The sequence below is a fragment of the Lycium barbarum genome, chromosome 8 (assembly GCF_019175385.1).
Source record: "Lycium barbarum isolate Lr01 chromosome 8, ASM1917538v2, whole genome shotgun sequence".
Taxonomy (NCBI): Eukaryota; Viridiplantae; Streptophyta; class Magnoliopsida; order Solanales; family Solanaceae; genus Lycium; species Lycium barbarum.
This window is the reverse complement of record NC_083344.1, coordinates 71,366,334-71,394,030: the sequence shown is the minus strand read 5'-3', so window position 1 is coordinate 71,394,030 and position 27,697 is coordinate 71,366,334. Positions and strand designations below refer to the sequence as shown.

General features: G+C 42.7%; 1 protein-coding gene across 8 annotated transcripts; it reads right to left on the bottom strand.

The window, feature by feature from the left end:
* Nucleotides 1–27,697, bottom strand: LOC132606182 (uncharacterized). 8 transcript variants are annotated; one of them, XM_060319564.1, is made up of 6 exons: nucleotides 25,236–27,697; nucleotides 15,724–15,846; nucleotides 14,446–14,574; nucleotides 1,404–2,027; nucleotides 155–648; nucleotides 1–63 (listed from the first exon to the last, which is right to left on the bottom strand). In XM_060319564.1, exons 4-5 carry the CDS (start codon nucleotides 1,995–1,997, stop codon nucleotides 346–348), a joined length of 897 nt encoding a protein of 298 aa, XP_060175547.1. In that variant the 5' UTR covers nucleotides 1,998–2,027; nucleotides 14,446–14,574; nucleotides 15,724–15,846; nucleotides 25,236–27,697; the 3' UTR covers nucleotides 1–63; nucleotides 155–345. The 8 variants fall into 8 exon arrangements, with proteins under 8 accessions (XP_060175547.1, XP_060175548.1, XP_060175545.1 ...); XM_060319565.1 differs by having other exon boundaries at nucleotides 15,724–15,826; XM_060319562.1 differs by having other exon boundaries at nucleotides 15,724–15,822.

Below are 27,697 nucleotides of genomic sequence, written 5' to 3'. Positions count from 1 at the left end.
GCCTTCAGAAGAAACATTGAAGAGTAATATGCCACTCTTGAGTCTGTATCATCCAACAACTCCCTGCAAAATATCCATATGTGCAAATTTGCTTATGAACTTCTAAATTAACAAAAACATACTTTATTGGAGAGAAAACATATCTAGAAATCACCTAAAGAATTCCTCCCCACCAACTTCTTTAAAAGCCGCAGGATCTGCTGTGCATTTACCAATTAAAAGCAGGAGAAGAGTGGCTCGTATGTCAGAGGTGGAACCAGGAACATTTCCTCTTCCTTTGCTGCCAACAGAAACACCTAATGCAATATTATCAGTCGCGGCACCAGCAAGTTGGATTAGCGGCCATTAAAACAAAGCAGCAGGAACACGTGCCACCAATTGCATAGGAACAATGGCCTGTCCATGGAGAAACAGCGCCGCCATCGATGCAGTTTCTGGTTTTGGAGGATCCTTGTTTCTTTTGAGTTTGTGGTTAGTATCTTCAATGTTTTCCTCCCAGCCAAAGCACTCCTGTAGAGGGAAGCTTTCTCCTGGACCAATCGTCTTATTCCAGCTAACATCTTTGATACAGGTCATAGGATCATCCATAGATGTCACAGTTGAAGGGAGGACTTTTACGCACAGTTGAGAAAAAAGAATTTCACACATCTGTTTAAAGGTTAACAGCATTATTGGAGTGAGACACTGAAACTGACTATCAATGACACAGGTAATAAGTAACAGGAAGATACAACCACTTGTGGTAAAATAAGTTAATAGTAGTACCCAGTAACCACCGCTTGTATCCCCATTGATACGTAAATTAGCATTTTGTAAGATGATCACCCTATGAGCAGTGCAAACCCTAAACAACAGACAAGACAGACTGGACTTGCAATGGAAAATATCATGGCACTGAAGTCCATAGAACTGAGGTGAGGATCTTTCAGAAACAGCCTCTGTACCCGGCAAAGGTAGGGGTAAGATCTGTGTACACCCCATGCACCCCAGACCCCACTTGTGAGATCACACTGGATATGTTATTGTTGTTGAAGTCCATAGAACATAGTTATCCAAAGTATTGTTGTGAATAAGGTTTAATTAAATGATGGGAACAAAATATTTATCCTTCCGAAAAAAGTATGACTATTGCTCTCTTCAACAGAGAAAAGCATTACAGAGATATGCAAATGTAGTTCAAATACATATACCTCTAAAGGTCAAATAACATGGCATAAAGGTGCACATGTCATCTAACTCAAGGTCCACAAATTATATCCTCTTAAGAACACCATGTCTGAAGCGTTTCATGATTGAATAACTTTCCTCTTTCGTTCTTCCTTCCTTTATTCTCTTTTTTTTTCTACCAGAAAAGGACAGAAGAAATCACCTTTAATATATATTTTTTTGATAAAAGAAATCACCTTTAATGTATTCATGCGGTCGGTCTCATTTATCTGGCCCATCAGGGACAAGGCACTGCTCATGATGTCAATGACTGCATTCGCTTTCTCGAGACGAGTTTTATTATGCAGATCTCCAACTGTTTCACCACTAATTGCGTGTTGGACTTCACTGTCATCTAATAAAAACTTACAGCGCATAAGAAGCCTCTCCAAAACATATAAAAAGCCCCATCTAATGAGGTTACTTTTCGATTTTATTAGCCCACACATGAGCCATATGGATAATGGGACATCTAAATCACGTGAATAGTCAATAACACTGGCCCGAGAAATTTTCTCCTGCAAACTTCTGATGCTTGACCATATACTAGCATCCCCTTCCTCGACAATTTCTGTGATGATCAAATCCCCCAACCATAGATAACCATTGTGACGACACAGAGTTCTTTCAGAATGAAGAAGAGAATGTAAGGTGGCCCAAGAGAGCTTCGCTTTCATGCCAAAACTGTTTCCATAAGCTCCATCAATACTTTCTAGAGATTTGCATGATTTAGTTATCTGCCTCATATGAGCAAATTCCTTATCAAGATGAGTAAATGACTTTATAAGCATCTCAAAATTCCCGACAATTTTTCCCAAGAGCTGCAAATGAAAAAAAGGTCAGATTACCACATGGAAAGAAGAAATAATTCATTAAAAAAGGTCTGTACGATTATCAAGAATGGAAGCAAGGAGTGCTGTGTAGGTGTATAACAACACATACAGAACACAATAGTTATAACAGCCTTTAATTTCTTTACAAAGTCGAGAAAGCAAATTTATACAATCAAGTGCAAAGAAATGACAGATTCAGAGATGCCTCACAATCCAAAGAGCTTTTCATTTATGCCTTGAAATTGTGTCTAGTTCATTCGCTCAGTTTGGCATGACCATTAAGAAGTCCAAACAAAAAAATCTGGAATGCTGTTATGGAATTTTTGCTATAGAGTAGACAAACATCTGGCCAGATCTACCAAACACTTGTCCGAAACTCCTAGGCCAAAGTCGCAAAACACCAGTTTTGCCAATTCTCTTCAACTTTGGACACACCAGTTTTGCCAATTCTCTTCAGATTTTGGACCCAAAGTCCTTAAAATTGGATCCAAAAACACCTACATGTGCCCAGTAGTCTTCAGTTCAATGATCTCGGGGATATGTATAATTTACCGTAGAAATGTACCATTTCACTCTCCCCCATCCCATTTTAAACGAGTCAGTGAATAGACATGGAGTTTAAGATGCTAACTTGACTTGTATAGTTTATAAGTAGTGGAAGCAAAATAAGTGAAATATAATGGTAGAAAAGTAATAAATCGTGGGAACTGACTCATCTAAAAGCTTAAATTGTGAGAGAAATGACACTTTATTTATATTAGGTTCGGAACTCATCCTCCCTCCCTCTCTTCCCACCTACTCCATATGGATCTCCACCTGATTATTTTTCTTGAAACAAGCAAGTGAAAATATTTACTATGTACCTGATCAAAAAAAGAATTACTGATATAATTTATGTGAACTGACTCTTAAAAAAATGTTTAAAAGCTTAACATTTAGAGATGGGACCCTTCTGTTTATTGATATTGAAGCAACAAAAATTTAGTTAATTGAGAATTTACTTTCAAAAAAAAGTTAGATTAATGGAGAAGACATCAAAGAATGAAGATGATTAATCAAGTAAATTTTGATTTACTGTTGAAATTATGTAAAATAATGATACTGGTAGAAAAATATGTTCCACTATGAAAAAAGCGTATACGGTAGAAAAACCGGATACGGGTCCATCCGGGGTAACTATGGATCGGAGAAAGAAAAGGGGCGAGAGTTCGTACGGGGACATCACACTTCCGGATAAGCACTTTAATCAAGGCCGAGTAGAAGCGTCATTTGACCCGGTCTCTAAGCCACCGAGGGTTCGGGATCTCTCCCTGATGTAAGGACACCGTTGGTCCGGTATCCGTGAGTCCGTTGGTCCGATGCAACCGTTGCTAGGACGCGTCAGTGGTATCACATCATGGTCAGCTGCCAACTGTGCGTGTGTCAGACGGCGCCGTCAGTCAAATCCCACCAAACCCGTGCAGGGGCTGTCCCTTTTATTACTATTTTATTAAACCCACATTGGAAGAGGCCCATGGGCTCATTAGTATAAATACAGTGCTCCCACCTCCCTTAAGGTGGTTGGTTCATCTTTTACTTTCAAGAATATTTTGTAACACAATATATATATATTGATCCAGTTCTAATCAATCCATTATTGATCTTGTTTATTGCAAATCTGACCGTTTATGTTGAACCTCTCCAATCAACTCGTTATATGCGTAGTCAGCCGGTGTTTGTGCTCCTTATTCGTGTATTGAAAAGCGCTCTTATCAACTCTTTGTAATCCATAGTGAGGCCCAAGCACATATCCTATATCCACATACAAATTCAATTGGTTACCAAATCCGGGGTAAACAGTTTGGCGCCCACCGTCGGGCTAGGATAATAGTGGTCTTTGGTCTTAACTTCCACCGTATTCATCAAAACCAAAAACTCCCTCTCTGTCTCTGTGAAAACGATCCAAATGGCAGACGTCGAACAATCCGGTCATGTCAACAATACTGAGATAGTGTCGGAAAATGAAGGGAGCGGACTGCGGGCACTGCCGAACCCCGTTGATCCGAACCCCGTTGATTCGAGGGAAGGACTCAACCGGCAAAACACCGTAGATCAAGAGAATGCCATTCCACCGGCAACCGATCCTCTAAACACTCACCATTCCGTTACTTTATCCCGGGATCGGGTCCGGAGGGAGCCGGACGCGCCAAACGACAACATTAACTTGCGTTTAATCTTTGAAATGCTGCAGGAACAAAGGGCGGCAATCGTCGAGCAAGGGCTAGCGATTGCTCAGCTGCAGAGCGGAAAGGGTGAAGCAGGGCCGGTAAAGTCAAAGGGTATGGCTGAAACCGGAAGAAACGAAGAGCGAATGGTCAAGAGCGATGGCTCCGGAGCCGGCTCCTCAACTGAGGTCCTAAAAATGCTCGAGACCTTGGCGAAACGGGTGGATTCGACCGAGAAGAGGGTCGAGACGTACAATTCTCGGGTGGACCAGATACCGGGGGCTCCACCTCTACTGAAGGGGCCGAATTCGAAGAGGTACATCCAAAGGCCTTTTCCGCCAAGTGCGGCCCCGAAACGGATCCCGAAGAGGTTCAAAATGTCCGACATACAGAAATATGACGGCACCACGGACCCGCACGAGCACGTGACCTCGTATACTTGTGCCATAAAAGTCAATGATATGGAAAAGGATGAGATCGAGTCGGTGTTGTTAAAGAAATTTGGGGAAACTCTGTCGAAGGGAGCGTTGACGTGGTATGACCACCTACCCGAGCATTCGATCACTTCTTTCGAAATGCTCGCCGATGCGTTCGTGAAGGCACATGCCGGTGCGATAAAGGTGCAAGCCCGTAAGGCTGATATCTTCCGGATAACCCAAAGGGACGATGAGCTACTACGGGAATTCGTCACCCGGTTCCAGAGGGAACGGATGGAGCTCCCTCCGGTGCCAGAAGAATGGGTCGCGCAGGCCTTCACAAAAGGACTCAACATGCTAAGTTCGGTGGCCTCGGCCAAATTGAAAGAAAGTTTGTTAGAATACGAGGCCGTAACCTGGGCCGACGTCCACAACAGGTATGAGTCGAAAATTCGGGTGGAGGATGACCAATTCGAGCTCTCTCCGGTGAGGTCCAAAGTAAGTAGAGGTTTCGAGGCACCGAGGAAGGGATACGAAGTCAAGTCCGAATCATCGAAAGAGAGGTTCCGGCCATATCCTTATACGGAGAAGCAAAATTTCAGGTCGGAAAAAGCAACAGAGAGTCTGATCCATTTCTCGGGACGGGGCAGCAAGCGGATTGAATGCCCGTCTAACAGTCGGGGACTCTCGTTCAGGAGTGATACCGGAAGTTCCGCCAGCAATAAAGTACCTCCAAAAATTTCGGAGTACAACTTCAACGTTAGTACCTCGGGACTAGTCTCAGCCATTGGACGTGTACCCGATGTAAGATGGCCTAAACCATTGAGGAAGGACCCGGGTCAGCGAGATCCGAGCGTAGTGTGCGAATATCACGGGACCCACGGTCATCGAACTGAAGATTGCCGCCAATTGAGAGAGGAGGTAGCCCGGCTGTTGAAAAACGGTCACCTCCGAGATTTGCTGAGCGAGAGGGCCAAAAATCACTATAAGGAAAGAGAATCCTGTCAAAGGTCCGAGCCTATTGAACCCCAACATACGATCAACATGATAGTAGGGGGCACTGATGCCCCTCGAGGGCCGGTAATGAAACGGACAAAGATCTCTATTGTCCGAGAAAAGCGCACCCGAGATCGTTCGACCAAGGGATCTATCTTCTTTGATGACGAAGACGCGGAGGGCATCATCCAACCCCATAATGATGCATTGGTAATTTCTATGCTGGTCTTTAAAACTAAGGTCAAACGAATTTTGGTTGACCCAGGTAGCTCGGCCAACATCATCCGATGGAGGGTGGTCGAACAGCTGGGGCTGCTCGGTCAGATCGTGCCCGTGGCCCGGGTATTAAGTGGGTTTAATATGGCAAGCGAAACCACAAAAGGGGAAATCTCACTGCCTGTAAACGTGGGTGGCACCATTCAGCAAACGGTGTTCTACGTGATCGAGGGGGACATGAAATATAATGCACTATTGGGCAGACCTTGGATACATAACATGAGGGCAGTACCTTCAACACTACACCAGCTGTTAAAGTTCCCCACGCCGGAAGGAGTGAAAACCATCCGAGGCGAGTAGCCCGCTGCAAGGGAAATGTTCGCAGTAGAGGAAGTGGCACATCGGCCCAAGGGGCCGGAAGAGAAATGTACAATAGGGGGGGGGGAGTTCCCAAATAGCAATCAAAGAGCGCCGGGTTTAATCCGGTGCATGAGGATGAAGATTACGAGGTACCCAGGTCGTTTGTCATGCCAGATGATTCAGATACAAGCCAGTCAACAGTGGAGGAGCTGGAGCAGATCATCTTGTTCGAATATCTCGGATAGAAAGGTATACCTGGGCAAGGGGCTCACCCCGGAGCTCAGGCGTCAATTAATTGAATTCCTCCGTGCTAATGCCGATTGCTTTGCATGGTCGCATATAGATATGACAGGTATATCACCAGACATAGCAACTCACAAGCTCAGCCTGGACGGGAAGTTTGCTCCGGTGAAGCAGAAAAGAAGACCCATGGCGGAGGCTAAGCACGCATTCGTGAAGGACGAGGTAACAAAACTTTTGAAAGTAGGCTCCATACGGGAAGTGAAGTACCCGGAGTGGCTGGCTAACGTTGTGGTAGTGCCCAAAAAAGGTAACAAATTTCGAATGTGTGTTGATTTCAAAGATTTAAACAAGGAATGTCCGAAGGACTTGTTTCCGTTGCCTCACATCGATAGGATGATCGATGCAACGGCCGGTCACGAGATGTTGAGTTTTTCTCGACGCTTACTCCGGGTACAACCAGGTCCGGATGTACCCGGAGGACCAAGAGAAAACGTCCTTCATCACCCGGTACGGGACCTACTGTTATAATGTAATGCCTTTCGGATTAAAAAATGCCGGTGCAACCTATCAACGCCTAGTTAATGGAATGTTCGAAGAACAAATAGGGAAAACAATGGAATTTTACGTTGACGATATGGTTGTTAAGTCCCTGGAAACAGAGGACCATTTAAAGCATTTGCAGGAAACCTTCGATGTGCTTCGCAAATACAACATGAAGCTCAACCCGGAGAAGTGCGCCTTCGGAGTAATATCTGGTAGATTCCTGGGTTTCATGGTGTCAAGCCGAGGGATCGAAATCAACCCGGATAAGATCAAAGCCATCGAAGATATTGAAGTGGTGAACAACATAAAGGGTGTTCAGAAACTCACCGGGAGAATCGCAGCACTGAGTCGCTTCATATCGAGATCCTCGGACAGGAGTCACCGGTTCTTCTCCTTGCTCAGAAAGAAGAACGATTTTTCCTGGACACCCGAGTGCCAAGAAGCTCTACAGGATCTGAAGAAATACTTATCTAGCCCCCCTCTATTGCACACACCGAAGGCAGGTGAGACACTATTTCTGTATCTAGTTGTCTCCAAAGTGGCGGTAAGCGGCGTTTTGGTCCGAGAAGAATCAGGTACGCAATTCCCTATCTATTATGTAAGTAGAACATTGGGGGACGCGGAGACCCGATACCCCCATTTGGAAAAACTGGCATTAGCACTAGTGAGCGCCTCCAGAAAGCTTAAACCTTATTTTCAAAGCCATCCCATATGTGTAGTAACTACTTATCCCTTGAAAAATATCATGCATAAACCGGAGTTATCGGGTAGGCTAACGAAGTGGGCTGTAGAGGTTAGCGGTTACGACCTCGAATACAGACCCCGAACGGCCATCAAATCCCAAATCTTGGCCGATTTCGTAGCAGACTTCGCCCCGGCCATGGTTCCCGAGGTCGAAAAAGAATTCCTACTGACCTCGGGAAAGGCCACAGGCATTTGGTCTCTGTATACGGACGGGGCCTCGAACCTTAGAGGTTCCGGGCTTGGTATTGTCCTTAGGGCCCCGGCCGGTGATGTCATCCGACAATCAATCAAAACTACCAGATTAACTAACAATGAAGCCGAGTATGAGGCTATGATCGCAGGTTTGGAATTGGCCCGGAGCATGGGGGCAGAAACTATCGAGGCAAAGTGCGACTCGCTTTTGGTCGCAAACCAGGTGAATGGCACGTTTGAAGTCAAGGACGAACGGATGCAGAGGTACCTCGAAAAAACCCAAGTGGTACTTCACCGATTTAAAAAATGGACCATGCAGCATATACCAAGAGAACAGAACTGCGAGGCCGATGCATTGACAAATTTGGGATCCGCGGTCGAAGGGGCCGAAATCAACCCTGGATCAACGGTGCTACTATAAAAAACGGCCATGGAAAGCGGGCACACCGAAATATATTCAACAGGTTTGACTTGGGATTGGCGCAACAAATACATTGACTACTTGCGTGATGATAAGCTCCCAAGCGACCCGAAGGAGTCACGTTCGTTACGAACGAAAGCGGCCCGTTTTTTCTTAGTGGACGGCCAATTATACCGGCGATCTTTCTACGGACCCTTGGCTAAATGTTTGGGCCCTGGGGAAACGGAGTATGTGATGAGAGAAGTACATGAAGGAACCTGCGGCAATCACTCTGGGGCGGAAGCTCTGGTCCGAAAGCTTATCAGAGCCGGATATTACTGGAATCGTATGGATGAGGACGCGAAAAGTTTTGTCCGAAAGTGTGATGGGTGTCAGAGACACGCCCCGATGGTTCACCGGCCCGGGGAGTTGCTGCATTCGGTGGTCTCACCATGGCCGTTCATGAAGTGGGGAATGGACATCGTGGGTCCGTTACCCCGGGCACCAGGTAAGGCTCGTTTTATCTTATTTATGACTGACTATTTTTCTAAGTGGGTCGAAGCACAGGCCTTTGAAAAAATCAGAGAAAAGGAGGTTATCGACTTCATTTGGGATCACATCGTCTGCCGTTTTGGCATCCCGACCGAAATAACTTGTGATAACGGTCCTCAGTTCGTGGGTAGCAAGCTCAACAGCTTCCTCGAAGGGTTGAAGATCAAGAAGATTATGTCGACCCCATATCACCCATGTGCAAACGGACAAGCGGAATCCACAAACAAAACAATAATCCAAAACCTGAGGAAAAGGCTAGAAGCATCGAAGCACCATTGGAGAGAAGTATTACCCGAGGTGCTATGGGCATACCGAACCACGGCCAAATCTAGCACGGGCGAGACCCCCTTCTCATTGGTATACGGGGCCGAAGCCCTTATCCCCGTAGAAGTTGGTGAGCCGACTCTCCGGTTCGGGTACGCAACCGAGGAATTAAACGGGGAGGCCATGACCGTAAGACTCGACCTCGCCGATGAGATGCGTGAAAGAACATTGGTCCGAATTGCGGCCCAAAAGCAGAGAACGGAAAGATACTACAATCGGAGAGCCAACTTTCGGCATTTTCGAGTTGGGGACTTGGTACTTCGAAAAGTTACTTTGCATACAAAGAACCCAAACGAGGGAAAGCTAGGACCAAACTGGGAAGGACCGTACAAGGTGACCGGTGTAATGGGCAAAGGATCATACCAGCTGGAGTCCATGGATGGGCAATGCCTGCGCAACAAATGGAACATAGCCCACCTAAAAAGATACTACTGCTAAGGTATGATCCTCTCATATATACCTTTTGTTAACCATGCTACCTTTTTTTACAGGAAATCGAGGACGGCACAAAAATAGAATTTAGGACTGAAAGCACGTGTTGCACTCTTTTCCTTAGTGCGGTTTTGTCCCAAGATGGGTTTTCCGACGAGGTTTTTAACGAGGCAGCAAGTACAACGTGCTACGCGACGAAGATAAAGGGCCAGAACTCGGGTATCCGAGGTTATATCTTCCGAGTGGGGGCTTAGTAACACTCACCCGACCTCGAAGCTCGGACAAGTGTTAAGGGGGCACAGTACCCACATCGGAGCATGAAACGATAAAGAGAAATAAAGAAAGAAGCTCATCATTTGCCACGGCAAAAACAAAGGCCGGCCACTGGCCGCCTCCTTCGATGTAAGGACCAAACGATCATAATGAATCGTGTCCCATTTAGTGTTTGCTACGGCAAAGATACAAGAAATGAAAATTCTCATATGTACAAACATTTGCAATACAGAAAACATTACAATGACCGTATTTCGGCATTTGTTCAATTTATACGCCCTACACCGGACACTATGGCCGAAATTAGACAAGGCCAAACCGGCTACAAAAACGCCGGTCCCAGAAAAGCCCCTATCATGGGCACAGAAAGATCCGAAGTCACAAAACATTCGGTGAATCCCACGGGCAGAGTTAACCAATGACTACGGATCATCTTGTCCGAAAACGGACCAATAATTCGAGGAAAAATAAAAATAAGCACTCAAACGAAGACACAAAAGAAGTGCAACTTGCATGTACGCAAAGGATACTTTTATAAAGAGTACATTTACATCAAAAAGGCCGGCAAAGGCAAAAAACAAAAGCCAAGTGAAAATCCTATGCTACTCGGCATGGCTAGAGGCAGAATGATCGGACTCGGTTCGTTCGGAATCATCCGTGTCGGACTCAAGGGCATGGTTTGCCTCCTCCTCCATCTCTTTGGCCTGGTTTATCAAGGCCGGAAGATCGGAGAATCCGCGATCGGCCTCTTCGAGGGTGAGTCGCCGAGACTTCCACTTCTCATACTCGGCGACAATGGCAGTATGGGCCTCGGCCGCTTCCACGCCTTTCCAGGCTTCTTCCAAATCGGCCTCAACTTTAGCCAACTTAGTCTCCAGCTCGGCCCGGCCGGCCACAGCAATAGTCCTCATATGGACAGCAGCTTCTAGCTCGGCCTTAAGTACATCGTTGGCACTCACCGCCTCCTCCATCTTGGCTTTTAAGCCCTCATTTATCCGAGACCGCTCCTCGGCTTTCTCTTCGAAAACTGTCATGTGTTCTTTATACAGAGCGGTATCAGATTCCAGTAGCCGGTTCCTCTCGGCTAAGCTCGCTGCATCGGCTTTCACCAAATCAAGTTCCCCCCGGAGTTGGGACACGGTGGTCTCCAGCTCGTCCAGCCTCGACGAAAATTGAGTTATGTCTTGGCTAAGGCAAATCTTCTCAGCCTCGAGGCTTTGGTTATAATCGGTCATGGCGGCCAACTCGCTTTTCAGACGACGATTTTCATCCTTGACCTTATCAAGCTCGGGACGAAGGTTGGCGAGGACGGCGGCCCGACCCAACTCCTCCTCCTTCTCTCGAAGGAGATGCTTATATTTCTCCGTTTCTCGGCCTTGGGCATCCAGTTGGCCTCGAAGATCATCCATCTCGTGTTGGACACGAATAAAGGCCTCGTTTACCAGTACCACGCTCTACAAAAGAAGCAAACATAGAGAGTTAGAAAGCATGAAGTCTACTGATGTACAAAGATGGCCGAGAGTCTTACCCGGTTGCCAGCGTGCATGCCTTCGTTCATAAGGCACTGCCAGGTGACCCCGGTCATTTTACGCTTGTCCGAGTCGGAGACAAGAGGACGCAAATAACTCGCTACTCGTACCGGACGTGATAGAAAGCCGCAATCCTCGGGGACGGTGATTACGGTCGATCTGGTCCTTCGTGGTTCTGCGCTCGGGGCCGGAAAGATGGTCACCAGGTTGTCTCTAGAGCCAGATTCTGACTGTCGGTTGGCCGGCCTCGTGACCCGAGGAATTGGAAGATGGCCGAAACCCGCAGCGTCACCGGTAGCAGGAGGAGTAGTTGAAAACATATCTTCAAAGTCTTCAACCCTCGGGCCAGGAGTAGACGAACTTGGCGTAGACTCGATGTTCCTGGCAAAAACCGGGGGCTCCGGAGCAGAAACAGGCCCGTGGCCGGGCGACGGACGAGCCTGAACGGGGGCTTCGGTCTCTGGGACCGGAACAGTCCTTTTATCAATTGCAGTGCCAGCCATCTCCCCGGCCCCTTTTCTCTTCTGCGGGGGAGTATCTTCCGGGGAAGTTTCACCTGAAATGACCACAAAGTCAACCGACCGAAGAGGAGCCGGGGAAAGGATTTCTTCCGCACCCGAAGGATGAACGGGAATCAAGATACCTTCGTTGATAGAAGGCAAGGGCGGTTCGGAGGCAGTCTCCTCGGGTATTGGTGCCGTTGACGGTGCCAGGTCGACCCTCCGAACTATGATGTCGGGCTCCGTTTCCTCTCTCGGGGTCCGGGCAACGCTTCTTACCTTCTTTCGTTTGGACGGCTGACCCTTTTCGGAGGGTCGTTTCCTTTTGGTGGCTTCGGCAAGAACACGGGAGGAACCCGCCGTATCGAACGCGGACGCCGGTGCAGGGGAAGCGGCCCCCGACTCCGATCTAGATGCCACCGAGCCCTTCGGCAAACCTGAACGATAAAGACGTAGGCGGGTTAAGAAAACTGACGGCCTCGGAATGCTAAAGACACAGCAAGATCAAAGGAAAGTCAAATGTTACCATGATTTTGAGCGATCCATCGACCGCGTGACAAGTGGGCCCAAGTCCGGTCTTCATAGGGAAGTTGGTTAAGGAGCGTCGTGACCCACTCACTCAGATCTCGAATAACGGGGGGAACGAACCCATTTGCTGCAAAGATAAGGAAAGGACGGTGAGAAAACGATACCATAAGCGACTGAACAGGTGAGGACGATTGCTCAAAGGATCGGACTTACGTTTGTCGTTCCACTTCTCCGGAAAAGGTAGATGGGCGGCCGGGATTATGTCTTCGGTTTTTACCCGGACGTAGCGTTCTAACCATCCCCTGTCCCGGTCTTCGTCCATCTTCGAGAAGAACAGGTTCCGGCTGCGCTTGGTTAGTTTTATGATACCGCCCCGGAATATTCTTGGGGAATACAGGCGTATAAGGTGGCCCAATGAAAACTCTTTCTCAGCTCTGTTGGCCAGCAACCGGAGGCAAGCAACGACCCTCCAAACAATTGGGCCGATCTGTGCCAGAGTCACGCCGTAGGTTCGGCACATATCCAGTATGACCGGATCAACCGGGGGGTCGAGCTTAAGGGTAAAGAGATAAGTGTATACGTACAAGAACCCTTCCCGGTAGTCGGTGATGGATTCGTCTGGCCCGGGTGCAAAAACCCTTACCGGGCGTGTGTCCCACCCACAGTCTGCCCGTACTGTTCCGAGTTTATCCTCGGATATGGAGGAAGGATACCGCCTCACGTCGTATCCCCGGTCCAAGACGACGGAGGGCTTCTCTGCCTCCAAGTCTTTATTAAAATTAAATTTGGCCGGTATAATATCCGAGGCCGTAGTTTCGGGGATAATCTTTTGTTGAGTTGGGGACGCAGCCTCGGTCCTCGGAGATGAAACTGAAGGGACTTCGGTAGAAGTGGTTTCGGACATCTTGAAGGAATGGAGGGAAAAGGATTTTGGGAAATGACGCAAAGGAAACGAGGGAAGTGACAATTTGAGGAAGCAAAGAGCAGTTAACAAGAATGATGACCAAGTTAATTCCCCCTCTTTTTCGTATAGATGAGAGAAGATTTGGCAACAAGTTTGTAATAGAAAGGACGGATCTGGAACACAGAAGGAAGAGGAAAGGAAAGAACAGATCGAAAAAGTGAAAAAATGAGGAAATGAGGGGCTTTATATAGACATAAGGGAGGGAACGGTTATCGAGGACGGCCAATCGAGGATCGCCACGTGTCACGTCATTAATGTGAAGTGACACGAAATGACGTGCAAAAGGCGGTTGGCAGGAACGGACCATCCGGAGTGGGACACGTGGCCGACAGAGTAGAAGACATGGCGCTCCCATTCCCGCCAAAATAAGGGGGTAGGGATAGGTCGTCCGGGCGGTCGGATGCATGACTCATTCACTTCCCGTCACTCCGACAGATCGTTGGTCCGGGAAGCGTGGGGCTATCTGTATACGGTAGAAAAACCGGATACGGGTCCATCCGGGGTAACTATAGATCGGAGAAAGAAAAGGGGCGAGAGTTCGTACGGGGACATCACACTTCCGGATAAGCACTTTAATCAAGGCCGAGTAGAAGCGTCATTTGACCCGGTCTCTAAGCCACTGAGGGTTCGGGATCTCTCCCAGATGTAAGGACACCGTTGGTCCGGTATCCGTGAGTCCGTTGGTCCGATGCGACCGTTGCTAGGACGCGTCAGTGGTATCACATCATGGTCAGCTGCCAACTGTGCGTGTGTCAGACGGTGCCGTCAGTCAAATCCCACCAAACCCGTGCAGGGGCTGTCCCTTTTATTACTATTTTATTAAACCCACATTGGAAGAGGCCCATGGGCTCATTAGTATAAATAGAGTGCTCCCACCTCCCTTAAGGTGGTTGATTCATCTTTTACTTTCAAGAATATTTTGTAACACAATATATATATTGATCCAGTTCTAGTCAATCCATTATTGATCTTGTTTATTGCAAATCTGACCGTTTATGTTGAACCTCTCCAACCAACTCGTTATATGCGTAGTCAGCCGGTGTTTGTGCTCCTTATTCGTGTATTGAAAAGCGCTCTTATCAACTCTTTGTAATCCATAGTGAGGCCCAAGCACATATCCTATATCCACATACAAATTCAATTGGTTACCAAATCCGGGGTAAACACCGTTAAGACAGCATTACAACTCCAAATCGAGTTTAAGAATTAGAACATAATTCTACTAAACTCCAAGATGATTTTTTTTTTTAAAAAAGGGAGTCATCCCCTGCCAATAGTAACAGATATGTAAAGGAGTATGTTGACTCCTCTACGATGTACGAATCTGAGCAAGGCAAAGACTTTTTTATGTTGTGTAGTGTTGATACTTTTAGTTTGAATCAATTTTTTTATGACCGAGAAATCCATCTGCAGTCAATCCTTTGGGTCAACTGCAACCTTCAAACTCGGAGTTTATATGTTTTGTTTTTCATGGAATAGATGGAAATGTATTATTGTACCAATGTATGCGTCTGGATAATAGTTTAGTTGAAAATTGACAAAAGAGTATTTGAAATTGAACTTGAAACATGTTTATGGTAGGGATCTAGTAGCTCAGTTGATTGACTACCTGAACTTTTACTTTGTTGGTGAGGGTTCGAATCCCACATTGTAATCCCCTCCCCATATAATAAAAACAATTTAAAAAAAAAAACATGTTTATGAAAATTTAAGTAGTGTACGAACATGGACTTCCACTTGAAAATATTTGAGAAATTGATAATTTGTAAGTTTAAGTTGAAGCTTTGAATTTATTTATTTTCAGTTTCGCCTTCAAACAGCTATTTTAATATTTCATTTGGAGTTCAAATAATATTTCTCTTAAATCTATGACTTCATGGCCAAACTACTATTTGCAAATAATTGTTTCCAGTTTAAGTATTTGAATTATTGAAATAATATTTCATGACAAAACGGGATATTTAAGTAGTTCAGTGGCATTTTTTAGGTATGCTAGTTTTTCGACATGTGTGTTGCACGTGTATATCGAGTCATGTAGTACATATATGTAAAATAATATCAATATTTTAAAAAAAAATATTGAGTGAATAATTATACATGAAAGAATGAACAAGTTTTCGTGGACAATCTATGTGGATCATCGGGTAGTGACTTATTTGTCAGTGTCAAGATGATAAGGTATCGTCTGAACCAACGAAGATGAACAATCAACGTTTAATTAGATACATAGAATTTTTAGGTAAAAACATGTAATGAAGCGTATCTCACCTAATACTTTCTTATAGACGATTTCCTGGTGTATTGTTTTTTTCATTTGCTTCAGTGCTTTGCTAAGACTTGACTGACTTTTCTTGTCGACATTAGTATCTGTCTTGAAAGTGCAACATGAAACTGGACGTGTAAATGTGCATGTTATGGTAGATATAATCCAACACGTTGTGGTAAATAAAATCCAACATTGATTATCGACGCCGATTGTCAAAATTTGTTAGAAAAAAGAAAGCAAGAGAACAGAAGAAACATAAATGACAAAATGAATATGACAATATGCATACATGGCGAAAGACAATTACATGTTATAATAGTCAGATATATATTCTTTTTGATAATAAGTATCGGTATCATTTTTTGGATAGTTAAAACTAATAATTACTTTCACCAGAAAAAACTAACTCTAGGTGAAAATGTTCTTTAATTAATAAGATCTATAACTTATAAGAGTTAGAACGTCTTATATTATTCTACCAAAAAAAAGGTCTTCCAATAGATGAGATATATGTTTTCCAATATATGAAAAACAATGACTGAAACAATACTGATTTTAACTTATAAAAGTCCATAATTGAAAGGAAAAATAAAGACCAAAATTCAAAGAAATAAATAGCCTATTGGTACTACCTGCTTTTAAAAAGGAGTATTAAGCTGTAAATTAGTTTTAAAATAATATTTTGTATATATCATTTGCAAGCATTGCATGTGGTTGCTCACTCTTTTTAATACAGAGTGAATAAATGACATTTGTCATCAACTATTTAAAGAAACTAAATTGAATAAGTTTAAATAGATAGCATAACGAATTGAGGACTATAACTTAAATCACTGCAGGGTGAATCTCAAATCAATAGACCAAATAGAAGATAATTATGAATTATGATAAGCTTTTTACATATGAGTCAAAAAAATTTAGCAAGACAGGTTTGACGGAATAACTGGACACCCATATTATTTTAAATTATAAGGAATATAAAAGGATCACTATCTATCTATAATTGTCATGTTGGTAGGATTTCAATGTTCGGATCTATAAATGTCGATGAATCTTTAATTTCATCTGACAATCTTAAATATTTTTTCAAAATTGAAGAAGAATTGAACACAAAAATAATGTGTAGTAAAACTATCGAGGTAGTCTTTAATAAGATGTCTCAATAGAATAACATGATTTGAATAATTGGATGTACCGATAGAATACTGCACGTTTTTGTACTTAATGAGTAATGACAATGAATAAAACCAAACCAAAAATAAACCATCAAACTAATGTAGAAGATATATTTTGTAATAAATAAAACATAAAAATCCAATAAGCCACATCATACAATGAACTATCATGTTTTGGAAAAACTTTTGGTGTTGAAAAGCGCAATTATAAAAAATTAAATATCAGGAAAATACAAAAGGAGAAAACATACCTTAGTCGAGAAAGATGACGAAAACAAATGAGCCATAGTAGTAATAGAGTTCGAAACACGAAGAAGAGAGTTGTAATGTTCTACTAACTTAGTCTATTTAGAGCCAGTTTGGATTGACTTATTTTAGGTGCTTTAAGCCAAAATTGCTTTTAAGAACCTTTGTAGTGTTTGGGTAAAATAAAACAATGCTTTTAAGCACTTGTTTTTAAGCCAAAACAATAAAAATAAGCCACAAGCCATAAGCTAGAATTCCTAACTTATGGCTTTTGGCTTATAACTCAAAATCCATAAGACATCCAAACGGGCTTGTAGGCTCGTTTAAGATGTATAAGCTTTCTAATCCTTTTACCTTGGATTTGAGTTCAAAGCCTTGTCTAACTAAGCAAGATGAAGCATAACAGTAGAAAAAGAAAACTCCATATCAACAGAACCAACAATATAGTGCGGCAAATCAACAATGTCGTAAACCACAAATTCTGATTAGGCCCTTATCAAAATTTGAGTCACAAAGCCGGATAACATTGGTTTTATCAGTAAGGAAAAAATATTGATATAATTTTAAAAATCGAGACAGTAATTTGGTTCGAAAAAAGAACCAAATCAAAATGGATTTGAATAAGTGCGAAGCATTGTTAAACATACTGCCATATTCTTGGCTTGGTAGAATTCGTAACTACTTTTGCTTTTTTGTGTCTCTTGAAAGAGACATGCACAGTTTCATTAATTTATTGACAACTATTAGAAAGAGGTGTTTGTATTGAGTTTTATTTAGTTTTAGGGATTTTGAAATAAAAAGAAAGAAGGCAAAGCCAATAGGTGGGAACCTTTACTTAATTTAACTTTCAAGTTAGGGAGTTTATGCTTTTATAATAATATAGATATGATAGTGCATATAAAAAGCAGAAACCCTCCCATGTTGCTATAATTTTTTAACACTCCATATCTTCTTTCTGACTAGACGTTGTACGTAAACTAGTGACTACCTCTGTGTGACGTAAAATTTCAGGTTCATCGAGAGAGAGCAACATTGACCAAACTTGAGAAAAAGGCACAAAATAAAATAAGAAAATCTCTAATAACATCTCCTAGTTCGCATCATAAAGAAATTTGCATGGTATGGTCCAGGAAAACATTATTTGCATATATTGTATTAGATCGAGTAATGAGTTGCATATATTGCATTAGATAAGGTATCTCTATAATTGACTTGAAGGTGTTACAGCGGTACTTATAGATTCTAACACCCAACCCTTCTGCATAAAGGATATCTGAAACCAAATAGTTAATAAACTTATTACCTTTTTTTTTTTGACAAGGTAAAGTTTAATAAACTCTGTTACTTGTGTATAATGTCTTTCTTACCCACAGAATATTGCTGCATACACTACACTTCCTGTATACGGTAAAAATCGGGTAAATGTGTGACCAGTGAATCCGGAGCCGAGGGTAAGTCCAAATGAGCACGAGCATGTTCGGTCTTTTCTTCACACCGGGGTATCGTACCAGATACAATTGACCCGAGACAAGAAAAGCATGCCTGTTGGTCCGGGTACGCCGATCCAAGATCAACGTGTCTGTTGGTCCAGTTAACCGGTTGCAATGTTGCCATGCGTCAGGAAATCGTTCTGTCATTTGCACTGACGACTGTACGGGTGTCAGACCGTACGGTCCTACCTTATCTATTTTAGGGTTTCTTTATTCATAAGGGCTTTACATTGTATTCAAGGCCCATAAGGCATACCTATAAATAGGGGATATTCTCCCGCTTTTTGGGGTTAGCTTTTTTCAGATCTCAACATTTTGTAATAGTCAAATATATTGAAGCTCACTCTCTCTCTCAGATATTGGTCCGGATATTGCGGTGTTTTTCTTTAGCTTTACTTATTCATTCAACATAATATATTACCTAGTACATATATTTGGCATAAATCACCAATCTCAATACACTTACTCACAGCAATAACATACATATATATTGCAACAAACAAATCCATATACATTTCATACCAACCTAAGTAGACTAAAATTCATCCACATATCCTATACCTCACATACAAATTTAATTGTTACCGAAATCCAGAGCAAACAGTTTGGCGCCCACCGTGGGGCTAGGATAATAGTGGTTTTTAATCTTTGCTTCTTCTTTCTTTTACCTGTTGATTGAGGAATTTGCTAATTTGCGTAAAAAACAGACAAAATGGCATGCAGCGGATAGTCCGATCATGTCAACAACAACGAAATTGTGGCTGAAAACAAGAACAACAGTGGGTTACGAAACCTACCTGCAGATCCAATCGACCCAAACTCCGTTAATTCGAGAGAAGGCCTCAACCGGCAGAATACCGTGAATCAGGAGAATGCCGCCTTTCCGGCCACCGATCCCTTGAATACTCATAACTTAATTACTTTGTCCCGTGCTTAAGGCCGGAAAACACTGGATACTCCGAATGAGATTAACTTATGTTTAATATTTGAAATGTTGCAGGAATAGGGGACCGCCATAGCCGAACAGGGGATTGCAATAGCTCAGCTGCAGAGCAAAAACGATAAGGCAGCTCCGGTAAGGTCAAAATGGGTCACCGAACCAAGGAGGGATGAAACACGGGTAGTTGCGAGTAATGGATTCGGAGCTGGATCGTCCACCGAAGTTCTGAAAATGCTCCAGACCTTAGCAAAGCCGGTAGATTCAATAGAGAAGAGGGTGGAAACATATAACTCTCGGGTAGATCAGATTCCAGGAGCTCCGTTGATTCTGAAAGGGCCGGATTCAAAGAGGTACATTCAAAGTCCTTTCCCTCCTAGTGCGACTCTGAAGTTAATCCCGAAGAGGTTCAAGATGCCGGATATCCCGAAATACGATGGTACAACGGACCCGCAGGAACACGTGACATCATACACCTGTGCCATAAAAGGTAATGATGTCGAAGAGGATGAAATTGAGTCCGTGTTGTTGAAAAAATTTGGGGAAACACTATCGAAAGGAGCGTTGACTTGGTATGACCATCTGCCCGAGCATTCCATCACTTCCTTTGAAATGCTCGCAGATGCGTTCATCAAAGCCCATGCCGGAACTGAAAAGGTGCAAGCCCGGAAGGCGGACATCTTCCGAATAACCCAAAGAGACGATAAGTTGTTACGAGAATTTGTGAACCGCTTCCAAAAGGAACGGATAGAGCTCCCCCTGGTTCCGAAAGAATGGGCTGCACAAACTTTCACCAAAGGGCTTAATCCTTGGAGCTCGACTGCTTAATTCAAACTGAAAGAAAACTTGTTGGAGTATGAGGTTGTAACCTGGGCAGATGTTCATAACAGATACGAATCAAAGATTCGGGTAGAGGATGACCAACTCGAACTTCCCCCGGGACCCATAAATATGAGCAAAAGCTCTGAGAGGTCGAGGAAAAATTAAGAGCCGGAGACGCGACCATCGAGGGAAAGGTACCGGCCATACTCTCATTCAGAAAAACCGAGCTTCAGGTCAAAAAAATCGAGGGTCGGCCCCAGTCACTTCTAGGGTAGGGGCGATAAACGGTCCGAACACCCGTCAAATAGTCGAGGCCTCTCATTTAGAAGTGATGTCGGGAGTTCGGCTAGCAACAAGGATGTACCGAGGATATGGGAGTACAACTTCAACATCAACACCTCGGACCTCGTCTCAGCTATTGGCCGTATCACAGAGGCTAGATGGCCGAGGCCATTAAGATCAGACCCGGTTCAACGGGACCCGAGCGTGGTGTGTGAATATCATGAGACCCATAGGCACAGAACTGAAGACTGTTGTCAATTAAGGGAGGAGGTGGCTCGTTTATTGAAGAATGGCCACCTTCGAGAATTCCTGAGTGAACGAGCCAAAAACCACTACAAAGAAAGGGAGAGTCACAAACGAGCCGAGCCGGTGGAACCTCAACATGTAATCAATATGGTAGTTGGGGAAGCAGATGCTCCACGAGGGCCGGTGATGAAGCAAACAAAGGTTTCCATTGTACGAGAGAAGCGCAACTGGGACTATGTACCCTAGGATTCCATCTCCTTCAGTAATAAGGATGCAGAAGGCATCATTCAACCGCACAATGATGCATTGGTAATTTTTATCCTTATTTTCAAATCACAAGTTAAACGTATTTTGATTGACTCAGGTAGTTTGGCCAACATCATCCGGTGGAGAGTAGTAGAATAGCTAAAGCTACTCGACCAGATTGTACCGGTAGCCCGAGTACTCAGTGGGTTCAATATGGCAAGCGAAACCACGAAGGGAGTAATTTCTTTGTCGGTCAACATTGACGGCACCATACAGCAGACGGTATTCTATGTCAGCGAAGGAGATATGAAATATAATGCTTTACTCGGCAGATCGTGGATTCATAGCATGAGAGCAATATCATCAACACTACACCAGTTGCTGAAGTTCCCGACTCCGGAGTGGATAAAAACTATTCAAGGCGAACAGCCCGCAGCAAGGAAAATGTTCGCGGTCGAGGAAACGCCCTTTTTTCCAAAAAAGCCGGATCAAAGAGATGATGAATCAATCGGAGGAAAGGACGCCAAATAGCAATTAAAGAATACGGGTTCGAAAGCGGAATAGAAGGGATCGGACCCTGTTGGTGAAGAAGACAATTTCAATGTGCCCAGATCGTTTATATTACCGGATGACTCGGATGCAACCAAATCTTCCGCGGAGGAGCTGGAACAAGTCATCTTGTTCGAACATCTACCGGATAGAAAGGTATACCTGGGCACGGGGTTAACCTCGGAGCTCAGGAACAAATTAATTAAATTTTTTTAAACTAATGCCGATTGTTTTGCATGGTCCCATATAGACATGACAGGTGTGCCACCAGAAGTCACAACTTATAAGCTCAGCCTCGATAGGAAATTCCCCTCGGTGAAGCAGAAAAGAAGGCCAATGGCCGAGCCAAAACATGACTACGTAAAAGATGAGGTAACAAAGCTTTTAAAAATAGGCTCTATCCGGGAGGTAAAATACCCGGATTGGCTAGCTAATGTTGTTGTGGTGCCAAAGAAAGGTAATAAATTTAGAATGTGTGTTGACTATAAGGATCTGAACAAAGCATGCCCGAAGGATTCATTTCCGATGCCTCACATCGATCGAATGATCGATTTAACGGCCGGGCATAAGCTGTTAAGTTTTCTCGATGCTTACTCTGGGTACAACCAAATCCGGATGCACCCAGAGGATCAAGATAAAACCTCCTTTATTACCCGATACGGGACTTACTGTTATAATGTCATGCTATTCAGGTTAAAAAATGCCGGAGCAACTTACCAACACCTAGTTAATGGAATGTTCGAAGAACATACAGGGAAAACAATGGAAGTTTATTTTGATGACATGCTAGTCAAGTCCCTGGAAACAGAGGACCATTTAAAACAGTTGCAGGATACCTTTGATGTACTTCGCAAATACAACATGAAGCTTAACCCGGAGAAATGTGCCTTCGGTGTCCGATCAGGCAAATTTTTGGGCTTCATGGTGTCGAACCGGGGAATTGAAATTAACCCGGATAAGATCAAAGCCATTGAGGATATTGAGGTGGTGAACAACGTCAAGGCCGTGCAGAGACTCACCGGAAGGATAGCAGCACTGAGCCGTTTCATTTCGAGGTCTTCGGATAAAAGTCACCGTTTCTTCTCCGAAAGATGAATGACTTCGTCTGGACATCGGAATGTCAAAAGGCTTTGCAGGAATTAAAAAGATACTTATCGAGCCCGCCTCTGCTGCACACACCAAAGGCAGACGAATAGTTATTCCTATATCTTGCCGTGTCAGAGGTAGCGGTAAGCGGTGTTTTGGTCCGAGAAGACACAGGTGCGCAATTCTCAATATATTATATGAGTAGGACTTTAGGGGATGCAGAGACTCGTTATCCACACCTTTAAAAGTTGTCCTTGACATTGGTAAGTGCGTCAAGAAAGCTGAAACCTTACTTTCAATCCCATCTGATATGTGTAGTAACTACTTACCCGCTAAAAAATGTCATGCATAAATCGGAGTTATCAGGTAAACTGACCAAATGGGCCGTAGAAATTAGCAGATATGATATCGAATATAAGCCTAGAATAGCTATTAAGTCTCAAATCTTAGCCGATTTTGTGGTAGACTTTACCCTGCCATGATTCCTGAGGTCGAGAAAGAACTTTTTCTAACCTCGGGAAAGGTTTCGGGTATCTGGTCTCTACGCACACATGGGGCTTCGAACCTAAAAGGTTCTGGGTTAGGCATTGTTCTTAAGACCCCCACCGGTGATGCCATTAGACAGTCGATTAGAACTATTTAATTGACTAACAATGAAACTGAGTACGAGGCTATGATTGCAGGTTTGGAATTGGCTCAGAGTCTGGGAGCCGAAATAGTCGAAGCAAAATGTGACTCTCTCTTGGTTGTTAACTAGGTAAATGGCGTCTTCGAGGTCAAGGGATGAACGTATGCAAAGATATTTGTAGAAAACTCAGGTGATACTACATCGGTTTAAAGAATGGACCGTGAAACATGTACCCAGGAAGCAGAACATCGAAGCCGATGCATTGGCCAATTTGGGTTCTTCAGTCAAAGCGGAGGAAATCAACCCCGGAAACTAATTCGGCGGTAGAAAATGGGCAGGCCGAGATAAACACAATGGGTATAACTTGGGATTGACGCAACAGATACATCGACTACTTGGGAAGCTCACTATCATACCCCTTTTTTCCGCTCCCCGCGCCATGAACGCAAAAGGTTTTTTATTAAGGGTTTTTCCAACTGAAGTGACTATTTTGAAAAGGGATTATTTATTTACAAAATCGCCACATGGAATTGAGTTTTAGTGTTCCAAGTCACCTTATGAATCCCCAATCAAAAGGAAATGACTCTTATTTTATTATGGTCCGCGAAAACAAAAGACCGGGTAAAGAATTCTGTTGACTGGAGAGAAGGTGTTAGGCATTCCCCGAGTCCCGTGGTTCTAGCACGGTCACTTTATCGATTTATATTTAGCTTAAACTAATTTTGGATAAATTGCATTACAAGCCTTGATTCGCTCGTATTTTATTGTTGAACTTTTATTAGTCTTAACTCGGATGCGTAACCGCATTCCGGATTTTTTAAGCGTTTCAAAATAAGATGCGTAACCGCATTCTTAATCGGAACAAGATTAATTATTAAATGAGATTGGCCAAGGTGCGTAACCGCATCCTTGAGTTGTTTAAAACGTCTCAAAATAAGATGCGTAACCGCATTCTTAATCGAAACAAACATCTCGAAACGTGCCTAAAGCTCATCTAGCGTTAAAAGCAATTATTTATCTCTAAAATCCGAGACTTATTATCATTTGGTTAACTTTCACTCTTTTGTCAACGGACTTTGAAACATGTTCGCAAACCATCTCGTTCCCTTATAATTGGTTTTACCACTCTCTTTTTTCTTTTATACTTGACAATGGGGTTTGAAATAAAACCGCACCTCATCTCACTCATCTCACAATTGGTTAATTAATTCGGGCCTAATTAAAAATTGGTTTAGACCCAGAGACTACCATCATAACCCGGCAAACTCCAATTTTAGTGCTCGTAATAGAACTCAATATTAAACCACGCATAGTAAATATTAAAACAAAATAACAATCAGGCACATCCCAAATATCCAGAAATACAATAGGAGGAGGTAAAGAAATATTGACTTTTGTAAACTAATCAAAGTAATACAACTTGAAACACGATAGAGATTCATTTTTTAGAAACTAACTCAGCTAACTTTTATTACAATCTCTGTTAGATCCTTTAAGAAGAATTAATCTAATCCATAATAGTTGGATTTTGACAAAACATAATACGAATTAATCCGTAGAAAAACGTGAATAGATCCTTGTACGTACATTTACTCTAAATCCAATTAACTGAGATAAATACTATTTCAAAATGTCGAGAGAAACTAACCAAACATCTCAAACATGAACCTATTTACACCTTAAGAACAAAATGGATCTAAACATGGAACTTACTTTAAGAACCAAACATAGAGAATCTGATCAACAATCATTCATATCAGTAGCATAAATGGAATACATAAACAAAAAGGGAAAAAAAAGATGGCACCTTTAATGGAGTAAAACCCTCTTCAATATATTAACCTGCAAGCCCGAGCTTGATACAACAACAATTAATTCGACAAGCAACAATGAAACTTGACAAATATACTTGGACCGAAAACCTCGAAGGACGACATCGAGGACAACCGAAGCTTTGAGAATGAACCTATGGTGTCTGTAGTGGTATTTTTGGATTAAGGTGGTTTAACTATGGTTTTTCCATTGTTACGTTTGATTTATAATTTAAGGTGAAGAAGATCAAGTTCTGGATGATGTTTAAAGGAGGATAAACGAAGCTATGATGGGTTTTTTTGTGTGGTGAAATGAGTGAGTTGCTCTTAAGGCTGATTAGTGTTTTTATATATGGCTGTTCATATACATGAACCTAATGAAGAATAAATGAGCCATTTTTTAATTTTTGCTATATGTTGTGGCTGATTCTTAAGTGTGTGAGTGTTATGGAAGTGGCGGCTGAGTATATTGTGTTTCGGTTTAGGGCATAGTCTTTATATATATTGTGTAGAAGTACATGAAAAAGGCTTTGGATAATGGGCCTTAAAAAGTGGGTGCAGATGGGTTTTCTCTCTTTTTTTTTCTTTTTTTTTTTATAATGGAAAAAGGCTTTTTTTTTGTTTTGTTGTTATTTTTAAGAAAAAATACATAAAAGGGTGCATGTGATATGCGTGTGTAGATGCAGTATTAAAATTGAGTGGTGATATGACATATAATTAACAAGTGAGAATATAAAATATACTACTACTAAATTAAAATAGCAAGATTAAAATATGTACTTACTCTATATTTATTTATTAAAACTTTTAACTTGGAAATTAAACTAAAAATAGATAACATATTTTCGGACATTTTCTTTCTTTCTGTACTAATAAAAATAAAAAAATAAAAATTTAAAAAAACGAAACTAAACGTATATCCTAAAATGTGACTCTATTTTTGTGATTTCCGAATATTCAAATAAGACCTACTAAATAAAATAAAACCAAATAAAATGTCCAGACCATATTTAAAGGAAAATTTAGATACTAGAAGGTGAAACAAACCGGGGAGGGTCAAAAATCACGTGTCTACATCTGCCCCTGTTTGACTGGGAACACGGAGAGTTTTCAGACAAACAAGTAGACAAAAAGACTAGTTTGACCCGACCGATATTCTAAAAGGAGGGGGAAGAAAGAAAAGGATGCAACCGAGCCCTGGTTTTGGGCATCCTACATATCCCGGGTTATAAGGGAATCAGGTCACGTGTAATTCAAGAGTAAAAAGGGAGATGAAACATATTGAGGTGAATAGTCGAGCGAGGTCCTGTCAAGGCTTCGGTCTGCAATCCTGTTATTGCATAAAATGAAAGACAAAAGTAAAAAAAAAAAAAAAAAATACAGTACAAGATCCTAGCTATGAAGCATCTCTTGAATCTTGACTCGAATCTTCATGTCTTCCCATGTGTGAGATAAACACTTCGATCTCAAATTAAACTTGAAAATAAACTCCATGCTTCAGGCGGGGTCCTGATCTTGAAATTGAAAGGCAGTTGAATAGTGACCCTATTCTTCAGGCAGGCTCCTGCTATTTCTAACTGAAAGTACACCCTATTCTTCAGGCGGGCTCCTAAACTTGAAGTTGAAAGATGTCCCTACTATCCAGGCGGGTTCCTGAACTTCCTGACCTTACAAGTTTCTTATGGATTGCTCCAAGCTTTTCATCTTTCTAGTCATTTCCTCATCATCCACGGTCTTATAAAGTTTTTCAGTGTTAACGGAAGGCTCAAGGTGAGGGTTATAACTATATGGGTTAGAGACATTTAAAGTCGGTTCTGGAGTATAGGGTTAAACATTAGGGGTTTTGAACAAGGGCCCACTGTTAGATGGATCACTAGGCACAGTAAGTGGAGCTCGGCTTGAGGTCGGCACATTACGGAAAATGTCGAGGAAGCTAGGTGGCGGTGGAGGTGGTGCCTGACCAGTCATCCAAGCCCGATACATGTTTTCCATGTGTTGTTTTAACATTCTCACTTCTTCAGCTAAGCCCGAATTTTGGTCAATCAACTGTGTTTGAGCATCCACGTCAACCAACCCGGTGTCCTCGTTGGTTGTCATTGCCTTTTTGGTTTTCGACCTTGTGTTGTAAGGATTAGTCGCCAGTTTTAAAACCACAAACCAACCACCTTCTAAAATCAAACAACATGAATAAAAACGATTGAGTTAGGGAATCGCGTGCAAGTCACATATCCATGATTATTAGTTCTAGAATGATTCTAAGGGTAACAATGTCATTTTGGCATCATCCCCATTTTCGCTCGATTTGGCCTTCCTCTCTTTCATTTCCGCATCTCTCGGTTCACTAGTTCTCTTTCCTCTCTTTTCTTTTTATGATCATCTCTCTTTTTCTTTCCACTCTTTTTTCCTTTCTTCTCCGCTCTTCAATACTCTTTTTGGATTTATTTGAAAATAATTCGAT